Below are 21,864 nucleotides of genomic sequence, written 5' to 3'. Positions count from 1 at the left end.
CAGCTTTTTTTGGTGATTTTTCAGTTTTGCTGTAGCGTTTATGTTTATATAGTGAAATTTTTGGCAGTTTTGCCGTAGCTTTTACATTTTTGCAGTAGAGTTGTTAGCTTTGCTTTAGAGCTTTTTGGAGGGTTTTTCTGTAGCGTTTATATTTTTGCCGTCGTTTTCGGTTTTGCTGTAGCGTTCACGTTTTTCGTAACATTCCTGTTTTTTTACCGTAACATTCATGTTTATTACTGTAATGTTGATGTTTTTATTATAACATTCATGTTTTTTACCGTAACATTCATGTTTATTACTGTAATGTTGATGTTTTTATTATAACATTCATGTTTTTTACTGTAATGTTGATGTTCATCATAACATTCATATTTTTTACTGTAACGTCCATATTTTTTACTGTAATGTTGATGTTTATCATAACATTCATGTTTTTTACTGTAACATTCATTTTTTTACTGTAATGTCCATGTTTCTTACTGTAATGATGTTTATCATAACATTCATGTTTTTTACTGTAATGTTGATGTTTATCATAACATTCATGTTTTTACTGTAATGTTGATGTTCATCATAACATTCATGTTTTTTACTGTAACGTTCATTTTTTTACTGTAATGTCCATGTTTCTTACTGTAATGATGTTCATCATAACATTCATGTTTTTTACTGTAACGTTCATTTTTTTACTGTAATGTCCATGTTTCTTACTGTAATGATGTTTATCATAACATTCATGTTTTTTACTGTAACGTTCATTTTTTTACTGTAATGTCCATGTTTCTTACTGTAATGATGTTTATCATAACATTCATATTTTTTACTGTAATGTTGATGTTTATCATAACATTCATGTTTTTTACTGTAACGTTCATGTTTTTTACCGTAATGTTGATGTTTTTATTATAACATTTATGTTTTTTACTGTAACGTTCATGTTTAGGTTTTTGCCGTAGTAATCATGTTTTTGCTGTACGATTCATGTGGAGTGTTTAGGTATTTGCTGTAGTGGTTTTGGCTTAGCGTTTTTCAGATTCGCTGTTGATTGTTTTTCAGATTTGCTAATATTTACTCAGTCTTGCTGTTGCGTTTTCAGTTTGGCTGTAGTGCTTTCGCGTTTACCTATTTTCAGGTTATATTTCCACACCGTTTGCAAACTGCATCGTTACTAATATTAAAAGCTGAAAGGAACTGCTTCTAGATAACTCTAGTTTGAATACGTCTTAAATATTTCATGTTTTCCTTGAATTCTCTCTTACCGCTTGCATGCTTAATATGGTGATGACACTGTACCATTTCTGTGTTAAGTGCAGCACAACTAATCATGATATATTGTGTAGCTGATTACTTGCAATAATCCAGCAAACAGCTCATTTAATAGAATAATCAAAACAAATATTATTTTTCTGCTGATTCTTCTGAGATTTACAAGAGCCAAGAAGTCACTGACTGCCTTAGTCATCTCAGGAGATGCGGGTGTGAAGGTGATTGACGGAGAAGGCTGCATATATGTGTGTGTGTGTGTGTGTGTGTGTTTGTGCGCTGTGATGGCAATGGAGCAGAACCGTTAATAGGGGCTGCAGCGGTCACACAGGCTGGGAGGACGGCCAAGCACAACAGGCTGAGTTTCAACAGGCAAGACCCAAGTGAGTAGAGTAGGGAGAGAGAGCGAGAGAGAGCGAGAGAGAGAGAGAGAGAGAGAGAGACAATGAAAAAAGGTGGGGGGGGGAGCAGTGCGTCTTTACATGTTATGCTCTTCTATAATATGGGAGAATCACAGGCTCAGGGGCTGTGCACTATTTCAGGGCATGAAGATGATCATAATGGATCATCAATCACAGAGTTGCAGTATCATACGCTGCAATTTCCAAACCTCTATTTGCAAGTGCAGTGGTGTGTGTCGCCTCGTCTAATGCAGTATCATCAAAAATCTGACTAATCACTAGTAATGCAATAGTAATGCAGTATTCTGTGATCTGCGCAGCTCACCATCATCCTGTGTGTTGTTCTGCTCTAAACCTGGCTAAGAGCAGTGATTGAGTTCTTGAACACATGGACGGCATAAGGGCTGCGGCTTTTTGGAGGGCAGCCATTGCACTATCCAACCGAGTGCGTGTGTGTGAGTGAATGTTTGTGCCTCAGCACAGCTTATCCATCTTTCCATCACAACATTACTCTTCCTGAGCAGTCGTTTCAACACACAACCTGTTAACGTACACCGGCGACGGGAAGACTCGGCCTGATTAAATACACACACAAAAGTTCTCTTTACTGACAAATCTACAGTGCAAACACGGAGCAGTTACCGTGCCAGCAACCCCACGCCTCTTAGAGCAAATTATGAAATACATGTCTTTGCGTGCGCTGCTTCATGCTGCAGTTACGGTAATTTTTACACTATATATGCCAAAAGATACAAACATTCAAATGCAAGCCTGACATATGGCTTGTCAGAGGAAATAACTGTCGCAGAACATAACTGTCACAGAAAATGAATGTGTGTGCTCATAGCAAAGACTGAATCAATAAACAAATCGATGTTTGGACAGAAAGATAGAAATTGTTACTGTAAGTTGGTTCATTCAGCCTAATCTTAGAGCTCAATTCGGTAAAAATATTAAAGCGGAACGAGTGACCTATGTGGCTGACCCTAACCGCACGAGCAAAAGTGCATCAGGATTTAATGACCCTATTTCTTAACTTGCTTGTAAGTACATAAGCTGAGGCAGAATTAATGACATGCTCGTGTGAGCAATTTCTCCAGGCTCAAAGTTTACCACTTAACATAATCGTGATAAATGATTTGATCGACCAGGAAAAAAAAAGACAGCAGAAAAGGAATTTCTGCTATTTTAGCTTTAAGGAGAGTAAGAGGAGACACCCTGTCAGCTGTGCAGACGGGAAGCGCCTGGCAGCAGCAGCAACTGCAAAAACTCAGCTGCAGTGAGGATTTATAAGCGATTAAGTAAACTGCCAATCAACTAATCAACCAATCAATAAATGATTAAAAACCCAGCCTGGCATTCAAATGCTTTTCAACACTGATTGGTGCAGAAAAAGACAAAAACCCAAAACAAACAAACAACCCAGACCAACATTTGAATGCATGTGAACACTGACTGGTACAGGAAATGATTAAAAACAAGAGGAGGAAGAAGAAGAAGAAGAAGAAGAAGAAGAAGAAGAAGAAAACAGGCCAACATTTGAGTGCATGTGTTGGTTGGAATTGCTGAAGGAAGTGAATCATCAAAAAAATAAAAAAAAATAAAAAAAATTAATAAATAAATAAATTGATTACTTCATTAATAATAAAAATAATAATAATAATAATAATAATAAAAGACCTATCACAAAAACACAATCACAGAATGGCACAGGAAATAAATAAATAAATAAATAAATAAATAAATAAATAAATAATCAATCCCTTTCTACTTCTCTTACTTAATGTCCCAGGTCCATGTTTAATGGCTAAGTGAGACATTATAGCTTTCTCGGCCACGCTCTGGATCAGCCTCCCCCTCCACATCAGCTCCGCCTCTTCCATTACCACATTTTAATCTATTTTAAAAGCCTGCTTTTAATCTATAGCATTCAGAAAAGCCTAATGGTCTCGGTAAAGTTTTTTTTTCTCCTGCTCAACTTAAAGGTCACCATCATCATCTTTTTTTTTTCAATGTGTGCATTTTAACTATGTTTAATTCTTTCCTCTCTGGTTTGATAATTATGCTGCCTTCTGCCAGCATTTAATAAAAAAGGGGGGGGGGGTCTTTTTTGTCTAAAAATTTTGGATGCCATCCTTTATAAATATAATTTATTTACATTAAAGATACTTTTCTGATGTTAGCTATTTTGCTTGTTCGATTTCACATGAATAAACTCCATTTACATGACAGAACATGAAAGAGTCCTGCGAGTCCAGTCCACAGCATGTGAGATGTGGGGGGAAAGGGAGGCGGGGCTTCCAGGTGGTGTTAGTTATCATCGGAGACTTCAAAATAACCATGCACAGCGTTTCACATGCCGTTTCACTTGTGTATGCTTTTATACTCTTTTACTAGAGAGAAAAAAAGATTTAACACTTTTTTAAAAATAATAACACGTACCGGAGTCCGCCAATGTTAAAGTGCAGAGCTTCTACACAAAACCTGGCTGAGGCAAGAAAGCCATATCTGATAAAACCTAACAGCACCGGATATTGTGGCAGTGGAAAACCTGTGTTGTGATTAAATTGTTATATCACGTCATGCTTTGTAACTTGTACACTTAGACACATTAATGTAATCATTATTTTTTATTCAGTAATAAAACATTTTTAACTGTTTCAAAAATCCTGACCATGTAAGCAAAAAAAAAACAAAATATGTATGCACCTAGAACTCATTAGCTTTACTACTGGTTCGAAATCCTTTTTTCCAAAACATCCGTCCACCTCGTCCTGCTTCCTAACAACCAGGAAAATGCAGAAACATGTAGCTCCTGTTGGCTGTAAATGAGGTTTGAATTCTAAATATGGCCGTCCTGCCTGGACTACCAGGAGATGAGAACAACATATGGACCAGTCCGACTTTTAGAAAGTCTGAGAATAGAAAGTGCTTGAGGGGTGCTTTTTGTGGGAATATTTTTAGCTCTCCCTTTATTGAGGGTGGTAACTGGCCATTACGCTGCGAAAACAAGCCACCAGGGGAAAATTCAGGTAAACAAAAGGAAATGTATTTCTAGCAAAATGAGGTTTATTAGATTTAAAGAAAAAAAGGAAGGAAAGGAAAGAAAAGAAAAGAAAGAAAGCCTCTAGTCACATATTTGAGAACTCGGAAGAAGAAGCTCAGAGGACGCTAAGGCAATTTTGAACAATGATCTTATTTTTCAATACAAACAAAACACACACACACACACACACACACACAAATAACTATTACTGTGATCTTCTGGCTGGGACTGGACCTTGCCTAATCCTCACCCTTTACCAGAGCCTCTTCTACCCATACTGCCTGAAATTATCTGAGGAGACTGATGTGCTTAGCCTTCAAGTTGACATCATGTTCTCATACATACACAATATAAAACCACACCTCAGCGCGCACGCACATACACACCCACACACACACCCACACACACACAGCCCTGAGCTATCAGATTTCACAGCAGAAGATGGAGAGAAAGCTCCTCACTGCTCCTTGCTGTCTTGGGAGAAATTTCAATTTCGATAAATGGGAGAGGTCAAGGTCAGGGAAGTAGAAGAATTTCCAACACATAATAAAGCATTTCTGTAGCATGTACACAACCCCCCGGGGTTAGACACTGTGTGTTTGTGTGTATTTGTTCTAAAAATGGCATCAACCCTTCCCCTGCTGAAACTTCCCCTGTTGGGGGTCACACTATTGACTTCCGAATCAACTTCAGAACTCACCTTTACAACTCAGGTCTTCAGTTTCAGGACGCTGTGCAGGTGTATTATTTATGCACCGAAGCTGAGGAGGAGAAATTTGCCCTTTTCATTACTGATAGTATTACTTCTGAACTAACTTACTCACTGTTTAGGCCCTTGTGTTTAAAATGACCTTTTTGTCGCCACCTAGGCAACTGAAGCACTTGAACAAATGACCAGTTTTCTCTCAAGTCACAAATCATTGCAGATTCTCTAGGCGCTTTGTATTATTGGACCTTTTTCAAAGGTTTGGTAATTCACTCTGGATAGGGGAATAAACTTCACACGTGTATGTTTTTTGGTACCATTTGTTATGCAGCTATGGTAATCTTGATGGTCTGCTTTACCATGATGCTGTAGCTAGTGGCATCTTTTCCGAATCAACTCATGTGCTTACAGGTTGCCAGTGGAAGGATTTTTCTACATTTCAGTGACCGATAATTTTAGAATCAAGCAAGACACAGATATCTGGATATGCTGAAGCATCAGAGCAAAATAAAGAGCAGCACAAAACTGTGCACTCATCTCCAGTTCAAACATATGGAAAGAAAATAAAAGTGCTAGCTAGGCTCGAATAAGGACAAAGGTTGGCAAAATACTGGACATCATGACGCTGCCTTTTTGATATTCTAATAATATACAGTTACACACAGTCGTCCTTTCGGCTTCCTTTAGTGTGCTTAACTAGCTAGCTATCTCACTGTACATTATTATATTGTGTTCACACAGTGGAGCTTTGTGGAAAAGCTAATAAATGTATTATTTGTCTATTCCTGTGATCAATGTGAAAGTGGCTAAGACTAAACAAAAGCTAACAACAATCTCTGACATTATACTGTACAAAAGACAATAAAGACATTCTAGATTAACTTTTCCATTTCAAGCTATCGTTTGTATTTTGATAACCCACAAAAACAGAGCCATTTCTTGAAACTTTGGATAAAAGCATTGTGTGATCATCATCGATCCCAGCCCAGAGCCGACTATATTACAGTAAGGGAGTATAAAAGAATAGAAGCGCTATCTATCTGAAGCACTGCTTCCTATCTTGTTCGATCTATACTCGCTTAGTCTTAATAATCCTAGCAGCTCACAGGAGGGATGCAATGAAGGCCAGAATACATGCCTTATCACGTCCTATTTCCCCTTTTTTGCCAGAGGAAACTGCACACCAGGGGAGTATGAACTGTACTCTTTCACTGACGGTCAAACGTTGGCTGTGTGCCGCGACGTGAAAGCAGTTTTCCCAATGACACCATGGTAAGGTTACATTCTGCCACTCTGACATTTACAGATGGTGACTAAGATATCAAGGTGACGCATTATAAACTGAAAAATATCCTCATCCTGGGTTTGAAATTGCCGTTCTTTCCTTTATAATAAAAAACCTTCTGCACCCGCGATCAAACCGCCTTTATGCAGCTCATGACAGCCCTAATGATGACTCATAAATCACTCTTAATCTCTATTTATAGAGCCACCTGGTTTCGGTGCAAAATTCAGCGACTATGAGCCAGCTGTCGCACATTCGCACATATTCAACAAAGGCAGAAGCATTCGAGATGAATATGTAGTGATGTCAGGCTGGACTATATCAACATTGCCATAAATTCAGTCACAATATACTTTCTGATATTAGAGGAGTAGGCATGATTTTTTAAAACAAGTGCTTCTCTGGAAGCATACCAACATTTTCTATGGAATCCATGGAAACAGAATTTCCCTAATTTTCAGTGTTGGTTACTTTTTTTTATGTCATTCAAAAAAATATCCCTGGAGTTCAAAACATTACAGTTTTCCTGCCATTTTGTTGTTAAACCTTATGTTTTTGAAACAAACATAAAGGAACACTTTTTTTCATTTTCTTACATAATTTTTCATACATAGCATATATTATTTTTGATAGCTTTAAAGAATAACTGATATATTTAGAACATATTGCAATCATTCTTATGGCTGGATTGGGAAGCTGCTGCGGTCGGTTTTGCGTTCGGTTCTCCATGATTGAACTTTTGATGCTTTTGGCAGGAAGGGATTGATGTTAAATCTATAACGAATTCAGAAATTCAGCTGATGCTCATACTTATAAGGTTCCTGGTTGCACTATTCCACTTGAATATATACAATTATTCATAAATCTCACTATACAGAGTCACCCAGATGAGGAATGCCTTGCCATTGGAGTCTGGCTCCTCTCAAGGTTTCTTACTCATTGTCTCAGGGAGTTTTTCCTTGCTGATTAGGTATAAACAGTGCTATACAAATAAAATTTAATTGAAATGAATGTGGCAGGAAATGTGGCAATATCACATGTCACTGTTGCCAATCTTAATAACAAATTACAAATAACAAAAAAGGTTAGAAGTGTTGTGGACCAGCTGAGAAGTGGGCAACGATGAACAGCCCACTCATGAAGGAGCAACGGGCATGGTGCTTGTTTACACAGTCCCCTGTGTACGGAGAGTTATTGGACCCCTTGTAGAGACCTTTTTTTGGGAATACTAACAAAAATTTGCATCTAGAATTTATGAAGTAGTATGTAGCTTGGTCATGGGATCAAGTAAAAGATCCTTTAATCAACTGTTTCAATGTATTTACAGTAGGTGACCAAGTAGACCAGATTTCCACTGGACTTCCAGACACTATGGGGCAAAATACAGTGCATTCTCATTGAGAACCAGACAGTAAGTTTATACTTCACTGGGCAATATGGCAATACAATATAACTATCTTAATCTCAAAAGAAGTAGAATAAACTTTTATTAAACCAACAACTGTTTTTCCCCACCAGCTAACAACGGAAAACAAACACAGCTACAGTTCCGTCAAGTACACAGAGCACCACTATAAGATCTAATGATTCCCACACCATCTACTACACCCAAACAGTTAATAACCCATCAAATATTTTTCAGGGATAACTTCCTGATCAATATCTGCCCATAGAAACACCCAGAACCTGAATATCGTTTATGCATAAACACAGCGCAAAATGCTGCCTTCCAAGACAAAGTTTCTTCAAGATCGACCTGAGAATCTAAACACTTATCTAATTTGGCTGAAACATTGTATTTTCCACCCACTCCCCTAAGGGTGGAATAGAAAACATAATTACGGTACCTTCATTAAAATGAGTAATATCTTGTGTGCAGAGCGTCAGTATAGCTGTCCCTTGATTACTAAATGGAACCAGAGCAATGATCTATGAAGTAATTAGGAAGATGGCATGGAAGAAATTTCAATGCTGGAAAGGACTACTGAGGCCATAAGTTGAAATAGTGAGGAATGCTTCAGTTCTCCAACACAACCTTGTTCCCCTCAGGCTAAAGAGCCACCAGTTTCGGCTACAGCTGCTAAATAGTGCTGTGCCAAAAGTTTTCCAAGTGCATTGGGTCTGAAATATTAACGTGGAAAAAATAAGTGTGACATGTTCATGTGTGGCTGCACTGAAGGCTTCTTGCTTCTGGCTCTTTAAGGACATCAAGATCAATCCGTTGATGCTCCATTATGTTCGGCTGGACCATTAGCGCTTACAGCTTTCGCTACTAGTCCTACAGGCTACACCTCGGACAACACTGCAGACATCGGCAATGAACCTTCTAGACTGCCGACGTTAAGCAAGAAGATTAATTCCCATCTATAATCTGCCACTCGAGCTGAAGTTCGAGCAGCAAATAGCTAGAAGGCATACTGTGAGCAAAATCATCAAGCCATCAAATGCTACTTAAGGCACTAGAATAAGTCAGTGAGCTCAATAATTGGACACTTCCTTTGGTGCAACTCATCAGCTGCTACAGCATTGAGGCTTTCTGTAAGTCTCAACCCCTTTAGCACTGTGGACTGATGCAGATGATGCCGCAGCAACCATTTGCTAGCTTGCTTGAGCAAGGGATGGGATGATCGTGTGGGACACACAAGAGCACCAACATAGAAAGACTGAAAATGTAAATGTAGATTTTTTTTTTTTTTACCTCTGAAAAAACCCTTCCTTGTCACTCAGGTGCTACCATCAAGAGTACATCCTCTATATGTTCAGTATAATGTGCTTGTTAAAAATCCTGTTCCAAAAGTGTGGCATTAATACAGATTTGGCCCCTTCTTTGCTACTACAACAGCTTCCACTCTACTGGGAAAGCTTTCCACTAGACTTTGGAATGTTGCCGTTCAGCCACAAAAGCTTTAGCGAGTTCAGGCACTGATGTTGGGGTAAGGAGGACTGGCATGCAGTCGGTGGTTCGATTCACCCCGAAGGTGTTGAGGTCAGGGCTGTGTGCAGGAGCGCTTCCAAACCAGCCTTGGCAAATAATGTCTTGACAGACCTCGTGTTGTGTTCCACCAGTGGATATTATTGTCATGATTCCAAAACAGAAAAGCATTATTTGAGTCTGTCGTCAGGAACTAAGGGAGCAGAATTGGCCGTGTCGGTGTGAGTGATGACATACATTCTCTCCCCTGTCAATCAGCCATTTAGGGGCATCTGTAAGCTCATGTATGTAGAAAAGGATAGATCTTCTGTGTGTTATATTGTATGTTATTTGTTCGAAAAGATGTGGCTGAATGCTTTCGTGTGTCTCAAGGAAGAACATGTCGAACTAACCCGTCGCTGGTTGGTTGATGTCGAATCATAGGGCAGAGCTAGTAGGTGGATAGGAAACTGGAAGGTGACCAAAATGTTGGTGGTGGAGGCACATGAGCACATGCCATCTATACAGTTTGCATAGTTTCCACAGTTTTACACAATGAACGGCAACAAAGATGAAGCACCAAAAAAAAGCTTTTATACGTTGGGTTACAGCACTGAGCATGCAGAGGCTGGCATAACACAAAGTACTTCCTCTTGCATGCAAGAATGCTGCATTTCTATTGTATAGAAAACAGCAGCTGCAGGAGGTAAATCAGCTCGCTCACCGATCTGGATGTGTTGTAGCTGGGTTACAAAACAATCAGAACGGATATCATTTTCCTCCCTATCTATACGGCAACACATTTTAAATGTATCCGCTGCTATACAGGGTTGAAAGACAAAAAAAAAAACAAAGGTCAAAAACAGTTGCGGTTTGGCTCAAAGGCCAAAACAAAGGAAATGTATCCATATTACAGGATATTAGAATCATTTTTCCACAGCAATGAAACGTCGCTCCAGTCGGCAGCAGCGTGTATTGTGTACGTGCTTGAGAGATGTAATGTGGTGAAATAAATAACAAAAATATTAGACACAGCGAAAGCTTTGCTGAATGTCAGCTCAATATTACAGCCTGTAGCCCTGGTGTAATAGCACACACTAACTGCCCCTGAAGTTTAGTGAAAATCTGATTGGATTCGTGAACTTTCTGTGATCCCACCCCATTCTGGTACGTTTATATTAATCTGTCAGTACATACATGTAGAACACTGTATTTGCTGATCCGGTGACAAACATATTGAACGCTTCATATGAGAGCTGCAGATGGTATGCAGAAGTTGGAAATCGCTGTGCATGTGCTGTCACTTCTGGGGCTTAAACTGCAAAGATGCAAGAGGTTCCATGTAGCAAAAAAAAAGTTTTAAAGGATCTGTGATGAAAGTTAATGGCAATGAATGATCTGCCTTTAAAAACAGGGGGATGATGGTAGCTCAGTAGTTTAGATGTTGGGCTGATGATCAGAAGGTTATGAGCTTAAATCCCAGCTCTGCCAAGCCACCATTCAGCAAGGGCTTTAATGCTCAACTGCTCGTTTGTATAAATGAGCTGAATGTAATTTGCCATCTGCCAAAATGTCATAAAAGTCTTTTTTTGGAATTTCCTTTCAAATTTGCACAATAACTGTTTGGAAATATTCCTTAATCTACTTCCAATTTCTTGCTTGACTGTAGCTGTGTGTGTGTGTGTGTGTGTGTAGTCTCACCTTCAATAGGAGAAGTTTTCAGCCTACGGCAGATCCCCTGCACGTCTCCATAGACATCTCTGATCTTGTTGACCGCCTCTGCACTCCTGAGCTCCATCAGTTCCCGGAGATCCATCACTGTGCAGCCAAAGTCCCCATCATGATTGCCTTCAGCCACAGAGTTCCCAGGTGGGTGGTCCGCAGTGTTGTTAGCCATGTTTTCTGTCTCTGGCTGGCGTTCTGACGCTTCGACTAGACCGGGTCACAATGAGTAAGACTTCACTTAGCAGGAATGCTTTCAAAGATTGGCGGTTCTCTGACCAGTTTTCAAGATCTGAGGGAAGAGAACCATTAGAGGAAGAAGCTCTGAAGAGAACAGCTGTCCACGGTGAGCATGTTACCACATCTTCAAATGTGGGTTTCCTTCAGCTTCGAGTATCTGCAAAAAAAACAACAAAAAAAAACATTGGATTGTGAAGCAACTCAACAATGCCATCGTTGCCAAAACTGTAATGAAAAGTATGCAAGAGATCTGAAAGGAAACGCTGACACCATCGAGTCCCAGTATGAGCAAGGCTTGGGTTTTATTTCTTGAACTGACAATAAAATCCATTATGAAATAAAAACCTGGAACCTTTCAACATCTCTTTCGCATACTTCTATCAGTCAGAATTTCTTATATAAAGAATAAATAACTTTCTGTCCAAGGAAAGAACAGAAATGGATTTCAGAAAGTCTGAGGAAGAAAAATAAAAGCACTTGCAAATTCCATGGCATTTTCAGTTCTATTTTGTTATGGTCATACATAAATGATGAATCTCTTTGTAATCCCCGGTTTTGGCATGGGGAAAGAGAAGAGAAGTCATTTGCTTCACTGTTTTACTGCCACTCAACAACCCAGTTCTTTTTGCATGAGTGAACTGAGCCAGAAAAGAGAATGAGAACAAGAGAAATGAGAAAGAAAGGTAAAGCGGAGGAGGGGGGTGAGAGAGAGAGAGGGGGTGAGAGAGAGAGAGAGAGAGAGAGAGAGAGAGAAAGGGGGTTAAATAGGGTTTTGGTCTTCAATTAAGCTTGCAGTACGAGTTCTGCCAGTGGTCGAGATAAGAGCTCTGTGTTCATAGGAGATAGAGGTCCAGCTCCAGTGGGTCCACTTAAAAAAAAAAAACAAAAAAAAACACTCACACGCTTCCACAACTGTAAATTAACAACTGGGGGATGATTAAAAACCAGCCTGGAATGAGGCAAGTTCTCACTTGGGGTTAATGCAAAAATGATTAAAAAAATCTTCTAACAAGGAGCTTGCTTTTAAAAAGCTTTTACATTTCCAGCAACTGAAAAGCTTTTTAGTCCAGAGATCACGTTCCACTGACAAAGATGACCGCAAACCCGTCGTACTCTCTGACAGGACAGAGTCTGCAATCCCCATCACCCAATCACAGCACCACTATTATCTACTTGTGCACATCTGTGAGCTCATGTATGTGGAAGAGAGCAGAAAGCGCTGTCTGAAGAGAGGAATCAGAGGTGGTTTAAAAAATTAGAATCCTAAATTGATTGCCAGAGTTATCTACTGCAAAGCTACAGCTAGTATAAACACATTGACGATGCTGTACTTAACCTCGGATTACAATAAGTGAGAAAATAAGCATTCATGTATTGTTGTATGTTTTGGACACAGTAATCATTTATATCCTCAATTAAACATCTGTATCCTGTGGTTTTTGTTTATTTTTTCGAGATGACGATCCCTCTCTGTCTCTTTCTCTTTTTGTGTGTGTGAGAGTGTGTGTGTGTCTTATGGGAAAACTGTTGTGAAAGTTGTGAAATCTACCTACCAACCAAAACACATTTTTAATGATCGATTTTGAACTTGATTAGATTTCTGTACACTTAGAATAAAGGATTTGGTATGTATGCTGTTATAAACATCCAGTAAAATAATAATAATGCTGGGTTTCCCACACCATTCACATCTCACCTCTCATTCACGTTCATGGTCTATCATTATCTTCCAAAATTCTAGAGAAAACCAGAGCATGTTTTGTCTTGTGCATAGGTTTTATGGAAGTGGGAAAAAACTAGAATCAAATCCCACTATGTATTTATTTAATACCTGCCAAGCAAGTGTAATTTAGTGCTTTATTTTGATTAGCAGGAAACAGGTTTGGGTTACGATAACGACAAAGACACGGTATATGTAACTGCACACACTGCTTTCAACAACTGTGTTATCACATTCTTGTGCAGCTGCAGCTCCTGTGTTATCAATTTATGCATAAACTATACTTTTAAATTGCTAAAAAGAACAGTAAGTCTGGAGCTATAAGAGGAGGTCGGCCATCAGCACATAGATCAGGTCGATCCTTAGTCTTCTGTGTTTGGAAGCTTGTATGGATCCATGATAAGCAAGTCATTAAGAAAATTAATTGAATCATTAAATCATTAATTGTTAAATCATTACTGGCATTCGTCTGGAAGAAACCGTAAATCTCTTTGAGCGCTCGTATTGTGTGATTGTCTGAAGCACGGAAATGGGGAAGTAACCCTTCCCAAATAACAGAACAATCCACTAATACAGTGCCATGTGACATCAATTCCCAAACCTAATTACGCTGTAAAATAATCTATACCACCCCATCTCGGATGTTGTCAGATGGGACACCACATGGAAACTTTACAGAGAGCAGGATATGAAAGATGAAGATTTTTCCGCTCATGTGTTTTACTCCCTGAATGTGTGCTGACTGACATAACACGCATTTTGCACAAGGCACAAATTGTCATCAAGCACGCTGGAGCAAGTTATATGAACGTAGCCAAAGAAGCTTGCAGAGGCACATTACTTAAAATGCTTCCTAATGTTCCTCCTACACTATTATACAGCAGACACTAAAGGAGTCGTCATGTCACGATTCTCAATATTCCTAAAACAGTATACAAGAAATATATGAATAATCTACTGCTGGCAATCTGCAGTATGGAACCAATAGACAATGCGCTATCCCATAATCTAATGGGACTGGTGCGGAAAAGCTGAAATGCTAAAGGCATTACATGTTATTCCTTATGGTTAAACTGCACTTGAGTAAACTTTTGCGATCACCATGACATCATAGGTCACATGACAATGCCAACATGGCGGATTGTATTCACACTACACACATATACTGATCATATATCCATAGGATTCCGTAAGAGTAGATGTCCGTAGATATCGGATGCACGCTTAGCATCACTCCAGTCTTAGCTCAATCTCAGATACACAGCTTTGCTATCAGTGTGTAAGAGGAAAAAGTGGCATCACTATATTCACACACTGGCTACAAAACCAGTACGTTATGAGTATATAGTGTCCCAAATTACAGTATATTGGAATGAGGATCCTGAAGGTAACCACTGTTGAAGGTATCGACTATTTTTGGTAGATTTTCAGTGAACTCCTTGCATAAGGGAGGAGGAGCTTTGTTCTGGTTTGCTTCACCACATTTTCGAGAAGTCTAAATGTAAATATAATTGAAATAAAAATACTACATTATTATACAGTAGAAATTATAAAATTATATAAAGAATAACAAATGAAAAAAAAGCTCAAATGCAACGAGTGTTTACAAAGTTTACGAAGACAGTGTATGTAACTAAGCAACAACGTTCTTTTATGTTATTGTGTCCCGGAAGTTTTACTCATTTCTTACACACTACAAAGCATGTACTTTTAGTTCTGAACAAGAGTACATACTTTTAATGCATATTAGACACGAGTAGGAGAATGGGGATTCTGCAATAAACTGAACAATCTACACCAAAATATAAAGAGGATTTCTATTCACATCGCTGTAATATCCGCTCCCTTTATGGGCTGTTTGTAAAATGTTAAAATGCCTCTAAAATGCATTTTGGTGCTTTAACGAAATTCAGGACTAATGATAAAATGTATAATAGTGCAGCAGAGAGAAAGAGAGAGAGAGAGAGAGAGAGAGAGAGAGAGAGAGAAGATCTGATTCTATAGCAGTCCACTCGAAACCATGATGAACTAGCAAACTAAATTGCATTCGCTGACCTCTGCGTGACCCTTGACATCAAACCACAGGGAATACACCACCATCGACGTCTTAAGAAGATAGCCATCATTACGGCTCGATAGATCTCCCTCCGTATTAAAACAGATGGGTGCGTGTTTGTGTGGACGTGATGCATGGAGGCAGCCAGATTAGATCAGATTGAGTTTAACCCCCACATTAGTCTGATGTAACAGATGTGTGTAAATCGTGGGTAATGGAAATGTCAGGTACTGCGAACAAAACAGCGTCGTACGGAGAAAATGTCACCAGCTGCCAGAGGAAAAGGGAAACGATAAAAAATGAGAAACAAACAAAAAGAGTGAGAAGAAAAGGACCGGAAGTTCCCAGGTGTTTATGTGTAAGAATAAATAAATGGACGGTGCAGGGGGAGCAAAAGAGTAAAGCAACTAATCAATTTTACTAGTTGACCAGAAAAAAAGTAGTAGATTATTCCTCTCTTTCATAGTGAAAGCAAAAAAAAAAAAAAGCTGGACATTACAATTATTAGGTAATTTTACTTTGCAGAGAATAACGCAGTGAACTGCATTAAATTAAATCCCTAGCTTCAATGCTTTAGTGTAAAAAAAAAGCCTAGAAATGTGCAGAATGATCAAACTGTTTTATCAATCAATTTAATGATGTACCGACTGTTCAAAATGCACTGAAGTGCACAGGATGGTGGCTTAGCTGGAATTGCGGATCTGGAAACTGAGCATGCTCGGTGAGGCACAGAAGCTCCTTACACAGTAGCTTAATGATGAATGGAGGCTGCGATTTTCCACCATGTTTTACACAGGCCTCAGTAGCACCCAGTAACACTGATCTGACTCTAAAGCAGCAGAATTGGATAGTGACGCGCAACCGGCGGCTCTGAGAGCGCTTTCAGACAGAGCAGGACACAGCGGATTTTAATCAAGAAAACAGATGATGCGGAATTCTTTGGAAGTGGTCAGGATTGGGAATTTGTGCACACGTGATATCAGTGTGATAATACACCATGAAATCAAAAGGAAAATAATTAACATTTCCTAGCATAGCCTTGTAGAGTTGAGTGTAGAATTGGCTTCATCTTATCTGACTATCAAAGCTGGACAAGTTGACTAGCCTGTACAACCTCCTTAACGCTATACATTTAAATAATGTCAACATTTCTTTTCATAGCATCAGGTTTCCTTATGTCTTCTCATCTAAAATATTATCCTTTTTTCAGGTATGCCTAGATCTTGTTTGGTAAAGTGTGCAGGTTAACACAGCTTTTCATTTCCCATAACTATAATCAATAATCTCCTTGAGTCAGACTCGTTTGTGTTCACCATTAAATCAACCTGATATCACCAAGCTGGATTCCAGCATGAACAAACAAACAAATAAATGTATGAATGAATGAATGAATGAGACTGTTCTGCATCGTATGTGTATTCTGCAAGATTCAGGAGTCATTTTATAAACGAGAAACCAAGGCACCTTTTAGACGGAGTGAATTAAGTATGTGGAGGCAAATCAAACAGTGCAATTAAGTGGGGGAAGTCATTTGCCCCGGAGGTCTGGAGTGGCATCTCGCTGGGACTTGATGTCCGTACCCCATCTGTGCTATATTATGACACTTTAATAGAAGCAATTATGGTTTTAAAAAAAAGTGGAAGGAGGCAGGAGACAAGGATGAGGTGTAAAAAATGGCTAAGAAAGTAGTCAGGATGAGAACAGGCATGCTGTAGGAAACGGTTCCAAAAGCTTCTAAAGATGCATTGTGGAGATTTAAAAAAATAAAATAAAATAAAACAAACAAACAAACAAATAAATAAATAAAAGGATGGCACCAGATTATAAAAGTGGAACCTCGGTCACTAAAAGAGTAAATGTGTGGGTGTTTCAGGTCCCTAACTAACAGGACCTAAGCGACCACCACAGGCAGCCAGTCTCCTAGCAATAAAACCACAATAAATCCTATATTTCCCCAGGTCAGCATATACCATATGAAAAAAAAAAATCAATAATCAGTGAGAGGAATACGTGCAAATGATATGGAACATGCTACAGGTTTGACTAAGCAAAAAGCAACCTCCAACAACAACAAGCCTTAAGCCTAATGTATACATGAAAAAGTCCATGAACATGCAGAACATTTTTGTCTGTTTTCTAATTACACATTTGTTTGATTCGGTTCTGTAGTCTGCTTCGATGTTCTCAATTAACGGTGTGTTACTGCTGCACAGGGAACAACTCGCGCTCTTGTCTGTGAACTTTTGGCGCCAGTCGTGTGTTAAAGTCGTGCAATGCTGGAAAGCCCACGTAGAGACGCAGAGCTGGTGCAATGAGGGCAGATGAGGAGTGTGGAGCGAGCGAGGGAAGTGCCTGAGCTGCCCACGTACAGTTCTTCATGCATATTCATGCGTCAATCTGAGGCTGCTGAGCCTCCGCAGAAACCTGACATCATACTCTGAGCAGCGATTAAAAAGCAGGAGCGACGAGCTCGAGTCACTGCGCTTGTGTAGACTTGTGTAGCCAAGATGTTTTACTGATTTGAAATGTCTTTCCGTTTTAATCTTTTCGTTTCAGTGGATTTTATTTTCAATCATTCATTTTCAGAAACTGACAAAGACATAAGTGAATATGATACAAACACGATCCTAAACTGACTTTTTTGGGGCCTTGAATCATCAACGTCATTCTGTTAAAATGATAATCCACCATGAATGCCTTATAAATTAATCCTCATAACTAATTAACAAAATCTTTAAAATCACATTAATTGTTGACTTTCTTCAAGCCGGTCTAGTTTCACTTTGCTTAATGGTTTCCGAGATTACCCACAATGCCCTGGTGTCAGCTCTACCTAAATAGAGCGACAAAATTCTTATTTTCCTTCAAAAGGTAATTTTTTGCTTGCCTCTAGACATTCTGTTTTTGACTCCACATGGCTTTGCACACATGAACTGGGAAAAAGTAACCAATAACGTCATTATATTGATCATCGATACCTGAAATATAATGACCCCGCCCACTTTTAGCTGAAATGTCATGGCTCCACCCGCTTTTAAGATGAAATCTAATGACTCCGCCCACTTCTAGCTGAAACCACTGTGCTGCTTCACTTAATAACTTTGAGGAAAAAAGAACATACTGCTATTTAATGCTTGACTATAAATACAAGAAAATAATCTAATAAGATATTTAAAATGTTTAATATGCAAAATCCTATGTATTTGGTCTGTATATATTAAAACATCTGTGATCTGCAAAACAATTCAGAATGACAGGGATGAGCTCTAGCATGCGATCAGTACTAAAGCATCCATTATGGAGTCTGCTCTACTCTATAATCATGTATTCCACTATAATCCGACAGCAACGGCATGGTATTAAGACTGGTGCATTCTGGGGACTTTCTGTTCTGTTATTCTGGATGGACACAATGATGGTCAAGGGTCTTTTGTGCTCTCTGCAGTGACGGAAGTATATGGTATAAGGTGTTTTACTGTGAAGGATGGAAGTGTGAAGGAGAAACAGACTGATATGAGAGAGAGAGACAGACAGAGAGAGAGAGAGAGAGAGAGAGAGAGAGAGAGAGAGAGGGGTGTTTATAGAGGAGTGAAAATCTTTACGCTTCATATGATTCAAAGGGATTTCTAATCATGATGAGATTATTAAAAGGTTCTGCGGCCACATTTTAAAGACGTGGATTGACATAACGTGATGTTCACGATTTGATTTGGAGCAGCTACAACCCAATATGGCTGACAAATTCTGTCAGGAATTTGAATTAATGATTCAAATCTCAGTTCTTGTCTAAAAGCCAGGAATAGGAGGACGGGACATGATCACGCTACAGACATACAGTAGCTGCGACTTGTTTATGTGACCCTGTGGTCTGCATTTATTTTGCGCTCTTTATTCACAGGTCTATTTCGTAGCTTGTTATAGAATTCGGCCGAGATGTTACCGCCATCACTTTTGTACAACTTGACAAGTAATCTTACAAGACTGCTGAACTCGCTCGCTCTTACTTTTTTTTTCCCCTTTCTGAATTAGGAGGATGTTTTGCCACTTGGCTGGAGGGCTCTCTGTGGTGCAGGAACAGCAGCAGACTGTTTTGCTTCCATTTCAGGCTGGAAAGACGTGTTGTGATTACAGATGTGCATTGTTTTCCTGAAAAAAATAATCTTGCTACATTTGCGTCTTGAAGTTAAATCATAGAAAATGCAGTTTATTTCTTATTTAGTTTAGTCCCGGATAAGTTATTTAACATAACGAATGTTTATATCTAGTCCACAAGACACAGAATACCTGAAATCATACAGTCTAAGTTAAGTGAATCTAAAGCTGCAAATATTTACTGATGCTCATGAAGACAACATGGGAGAGGGGGGGTTTTTTGAACAGGATGGTCAGGGTACATTATAAGGTCGTCTGGGAAACTTGTGAATGTTATAGAGCTTTTGAAGGGTAGCATTGAACAGAAAGAAATAAGATCTTTTAAACAAACCAATAACAATTGACACCAATCATCCTGTTCAAAAGTTTACGTGCCCTTGGCTCTTAATGCATCGTGGTCCTGTGGATCAATAAATGTAAACAGGTTCATTTGTGAAAATCCAGGTTATTTTACTGTGTTCTGTACATTATTGTATTCGGTCTATATTTTTGCCTAGCTTATTCAGGGCAGTGGTGCATAATAAACAAAATGTAATTCCTATTAATTACTTAGTTTTATTTTTTTCATTAATATTTGTTATATATATATTATTAATGTATAATATTAATAAGCTGTATGTAAACTTATGAGCTCAACTGTATGTGACAGCTTGCACACTTGCACCAGTTTTTTTCCCTAATTTTTTTTCTTATAACTCATGAAAGCTGCAAGAGTCTCAAAAGAGTCGCTTTCAATCTGGAGCTTTGAGCTCTGTCCATCTTCAATTCTGCTGTCTAGCTAAAGAATTTGTTCTTCTGATGGCCAAATATATAGATTTTTTAGTATCTAGTTATGGCGTGTTTCATATTGTGTTTGAGCTTCTTTATTGCTAGAAGAAGGGAAAAAAAAAGAAGATGGACGGACGGACAGATGGAGATAAATGATGGAGATCTGTGCAATTTTTCCCCTTATCCTTATAGCTCCAAGCATGGAAATAGAAGACAGAATGATTTTGGCGTTCTGTACCTTCCATTTTATTTAAGTCGAACTTAATTGGAATCGAAGGAGTCTATAATACTGTACAGCAAACAGTGATGGCAGCAATGCAACGTGAACTGAATGAGACAGAATGAAGTGTGGGGGCAGGATGAGGGACGGGGGAGTGAAAAGAAAAGAATGAGCGAGAGGAAGGCGCTGCTCTCAGATTAAAGAGCATGAGCTGGAGCTCGTAGGCAGTAGATGTAAATCATCAGCCCATGCGTTTCCTCTGCAGTCCTGCACTGGCGATGCCAAGGTGGGTCTTAAGGCTCTGGATCCACCTCCACATCGCTGGGGCTGCACAAAAGAAAGGCCTTTCTGCTCCTTCTCTTTCTCTCTCTCCCCCCACCTCCCTCCCCTTCCTTATTTACTCTCGGCTCCTTTTACAAGATGACTCATCCGTCTACATCGGCGACTTTAAATGTTGCAGGCTAAAGCGGCACGGCAGAAAAGGGGAAAGTGTCGAAATACCCAGCCACGCTGCGCAGGTGGTGCAAAAAAAAAAAAAAACAAACAAATAAATAAACGTCCAGAGTGTTTACATGTCCGAAATCAAGCGTGTTTTCCGGCATCACATTTCATTTCGAGCCTGAATTGCTCATCTAGGCATCCTGCAAGACATCAGTCTCTAATGTGTGTTGTATTTTTTTTTTTTTTAGGTTTTTCACAGAGGGAAGCACCGGTTAAAAAAAAAAAAAAAAAAGAAAACTCAAAGTGCAGTAGGTCATCAGAGGAGAATCAAATACACTGATGCACTTGCAATAATTGATGTCGGCGCGCAACATCTATTGAATTTGCCCTGAAAGGCCTCTATCAAACACGGCTTGGGCCAGGTGTGTGTGTGTGTTAAAAATCCACAGAGATGGAGCTCTTGAGTATCAACCCAGTGCTTAGGCAACACAGATGCGCAGCAGACCGTCAAGAATTCCCTGTGGCAAACGAAATAAAAACAAACTGCGTCGGCTTGCTAACAACTAGTGATTAGTACCCCTTTTTTTTTTCATATACAAAAGCCACAAGATTTGATAATGTTTAAGGCAGGGTTTTTTTCCTGAGGTTTCCGTAATCAGTGAATCACAGCCCATCCCTGTTGTCTAGCATTAACCAGTCCTCGGATAAGGAAACAGGACACCAAGAGGGCAAGCAAATCGGACGACAAACATGCGCAAAAACAAAGGCGGGAGGGATGACAGAGAAAAAAAGAGGGTTTGGATCAAAGCAGAGGACTGGATGCTCGATGGTTTTGCAGCAGGGTGGCAGCCGTGATGAGAAGACACACTGTGAAAGAGAGAGAGAGAGAGAGAGAGAGACTGATGGAGTGAATGAGAGAAGTGAAGAAAGACT

At 39.2% G+C, this 21,864-nt stretch overlaps 1 protein-coding gene across 1 annotated transcript in view; it reads right to left on the bottom strand.

Moving 5' to 3' along the window:
* atp2b4 (ATPase plasma membrane Ca2+ transporting 4) overlaps positions 1 to 21,864 on the bottom strand; it is a 111,530-nt gene that overhangs the window by 57,826 nt on the left and 31,840 nt on the right. Inside the window, 1 exon segment of the mRNA XM_058372830.1 lies at positions 11,314 to 11,731. Coding sequence (XP_058228813.1) covers positions 11,314 to 11,509 — 196 coding nt within the window. The 5' untranslated portion in view covers positions 11,510 to 11,731.

Source organism: Hemibagrus wyckioides, linkage group LG21 (genome assembly GCF_019097595.1).
Source record: "Hemibagrus wyckioides isolate EC202008001 linkage group LG21, SWU_Hwy_1.0, whole genome shotgun sequence".
Taxonomy (NCBI): domain Eukaryota; kingdom Metazoa; phylum Chordata; class Actinopteri; order Siluriformes; family Bagridae; genus Hemibagrus; species Hemibagrus wyckioides.
This window is presented reverse-complemented; position numbering and strand designations above follow the sequence as displayed.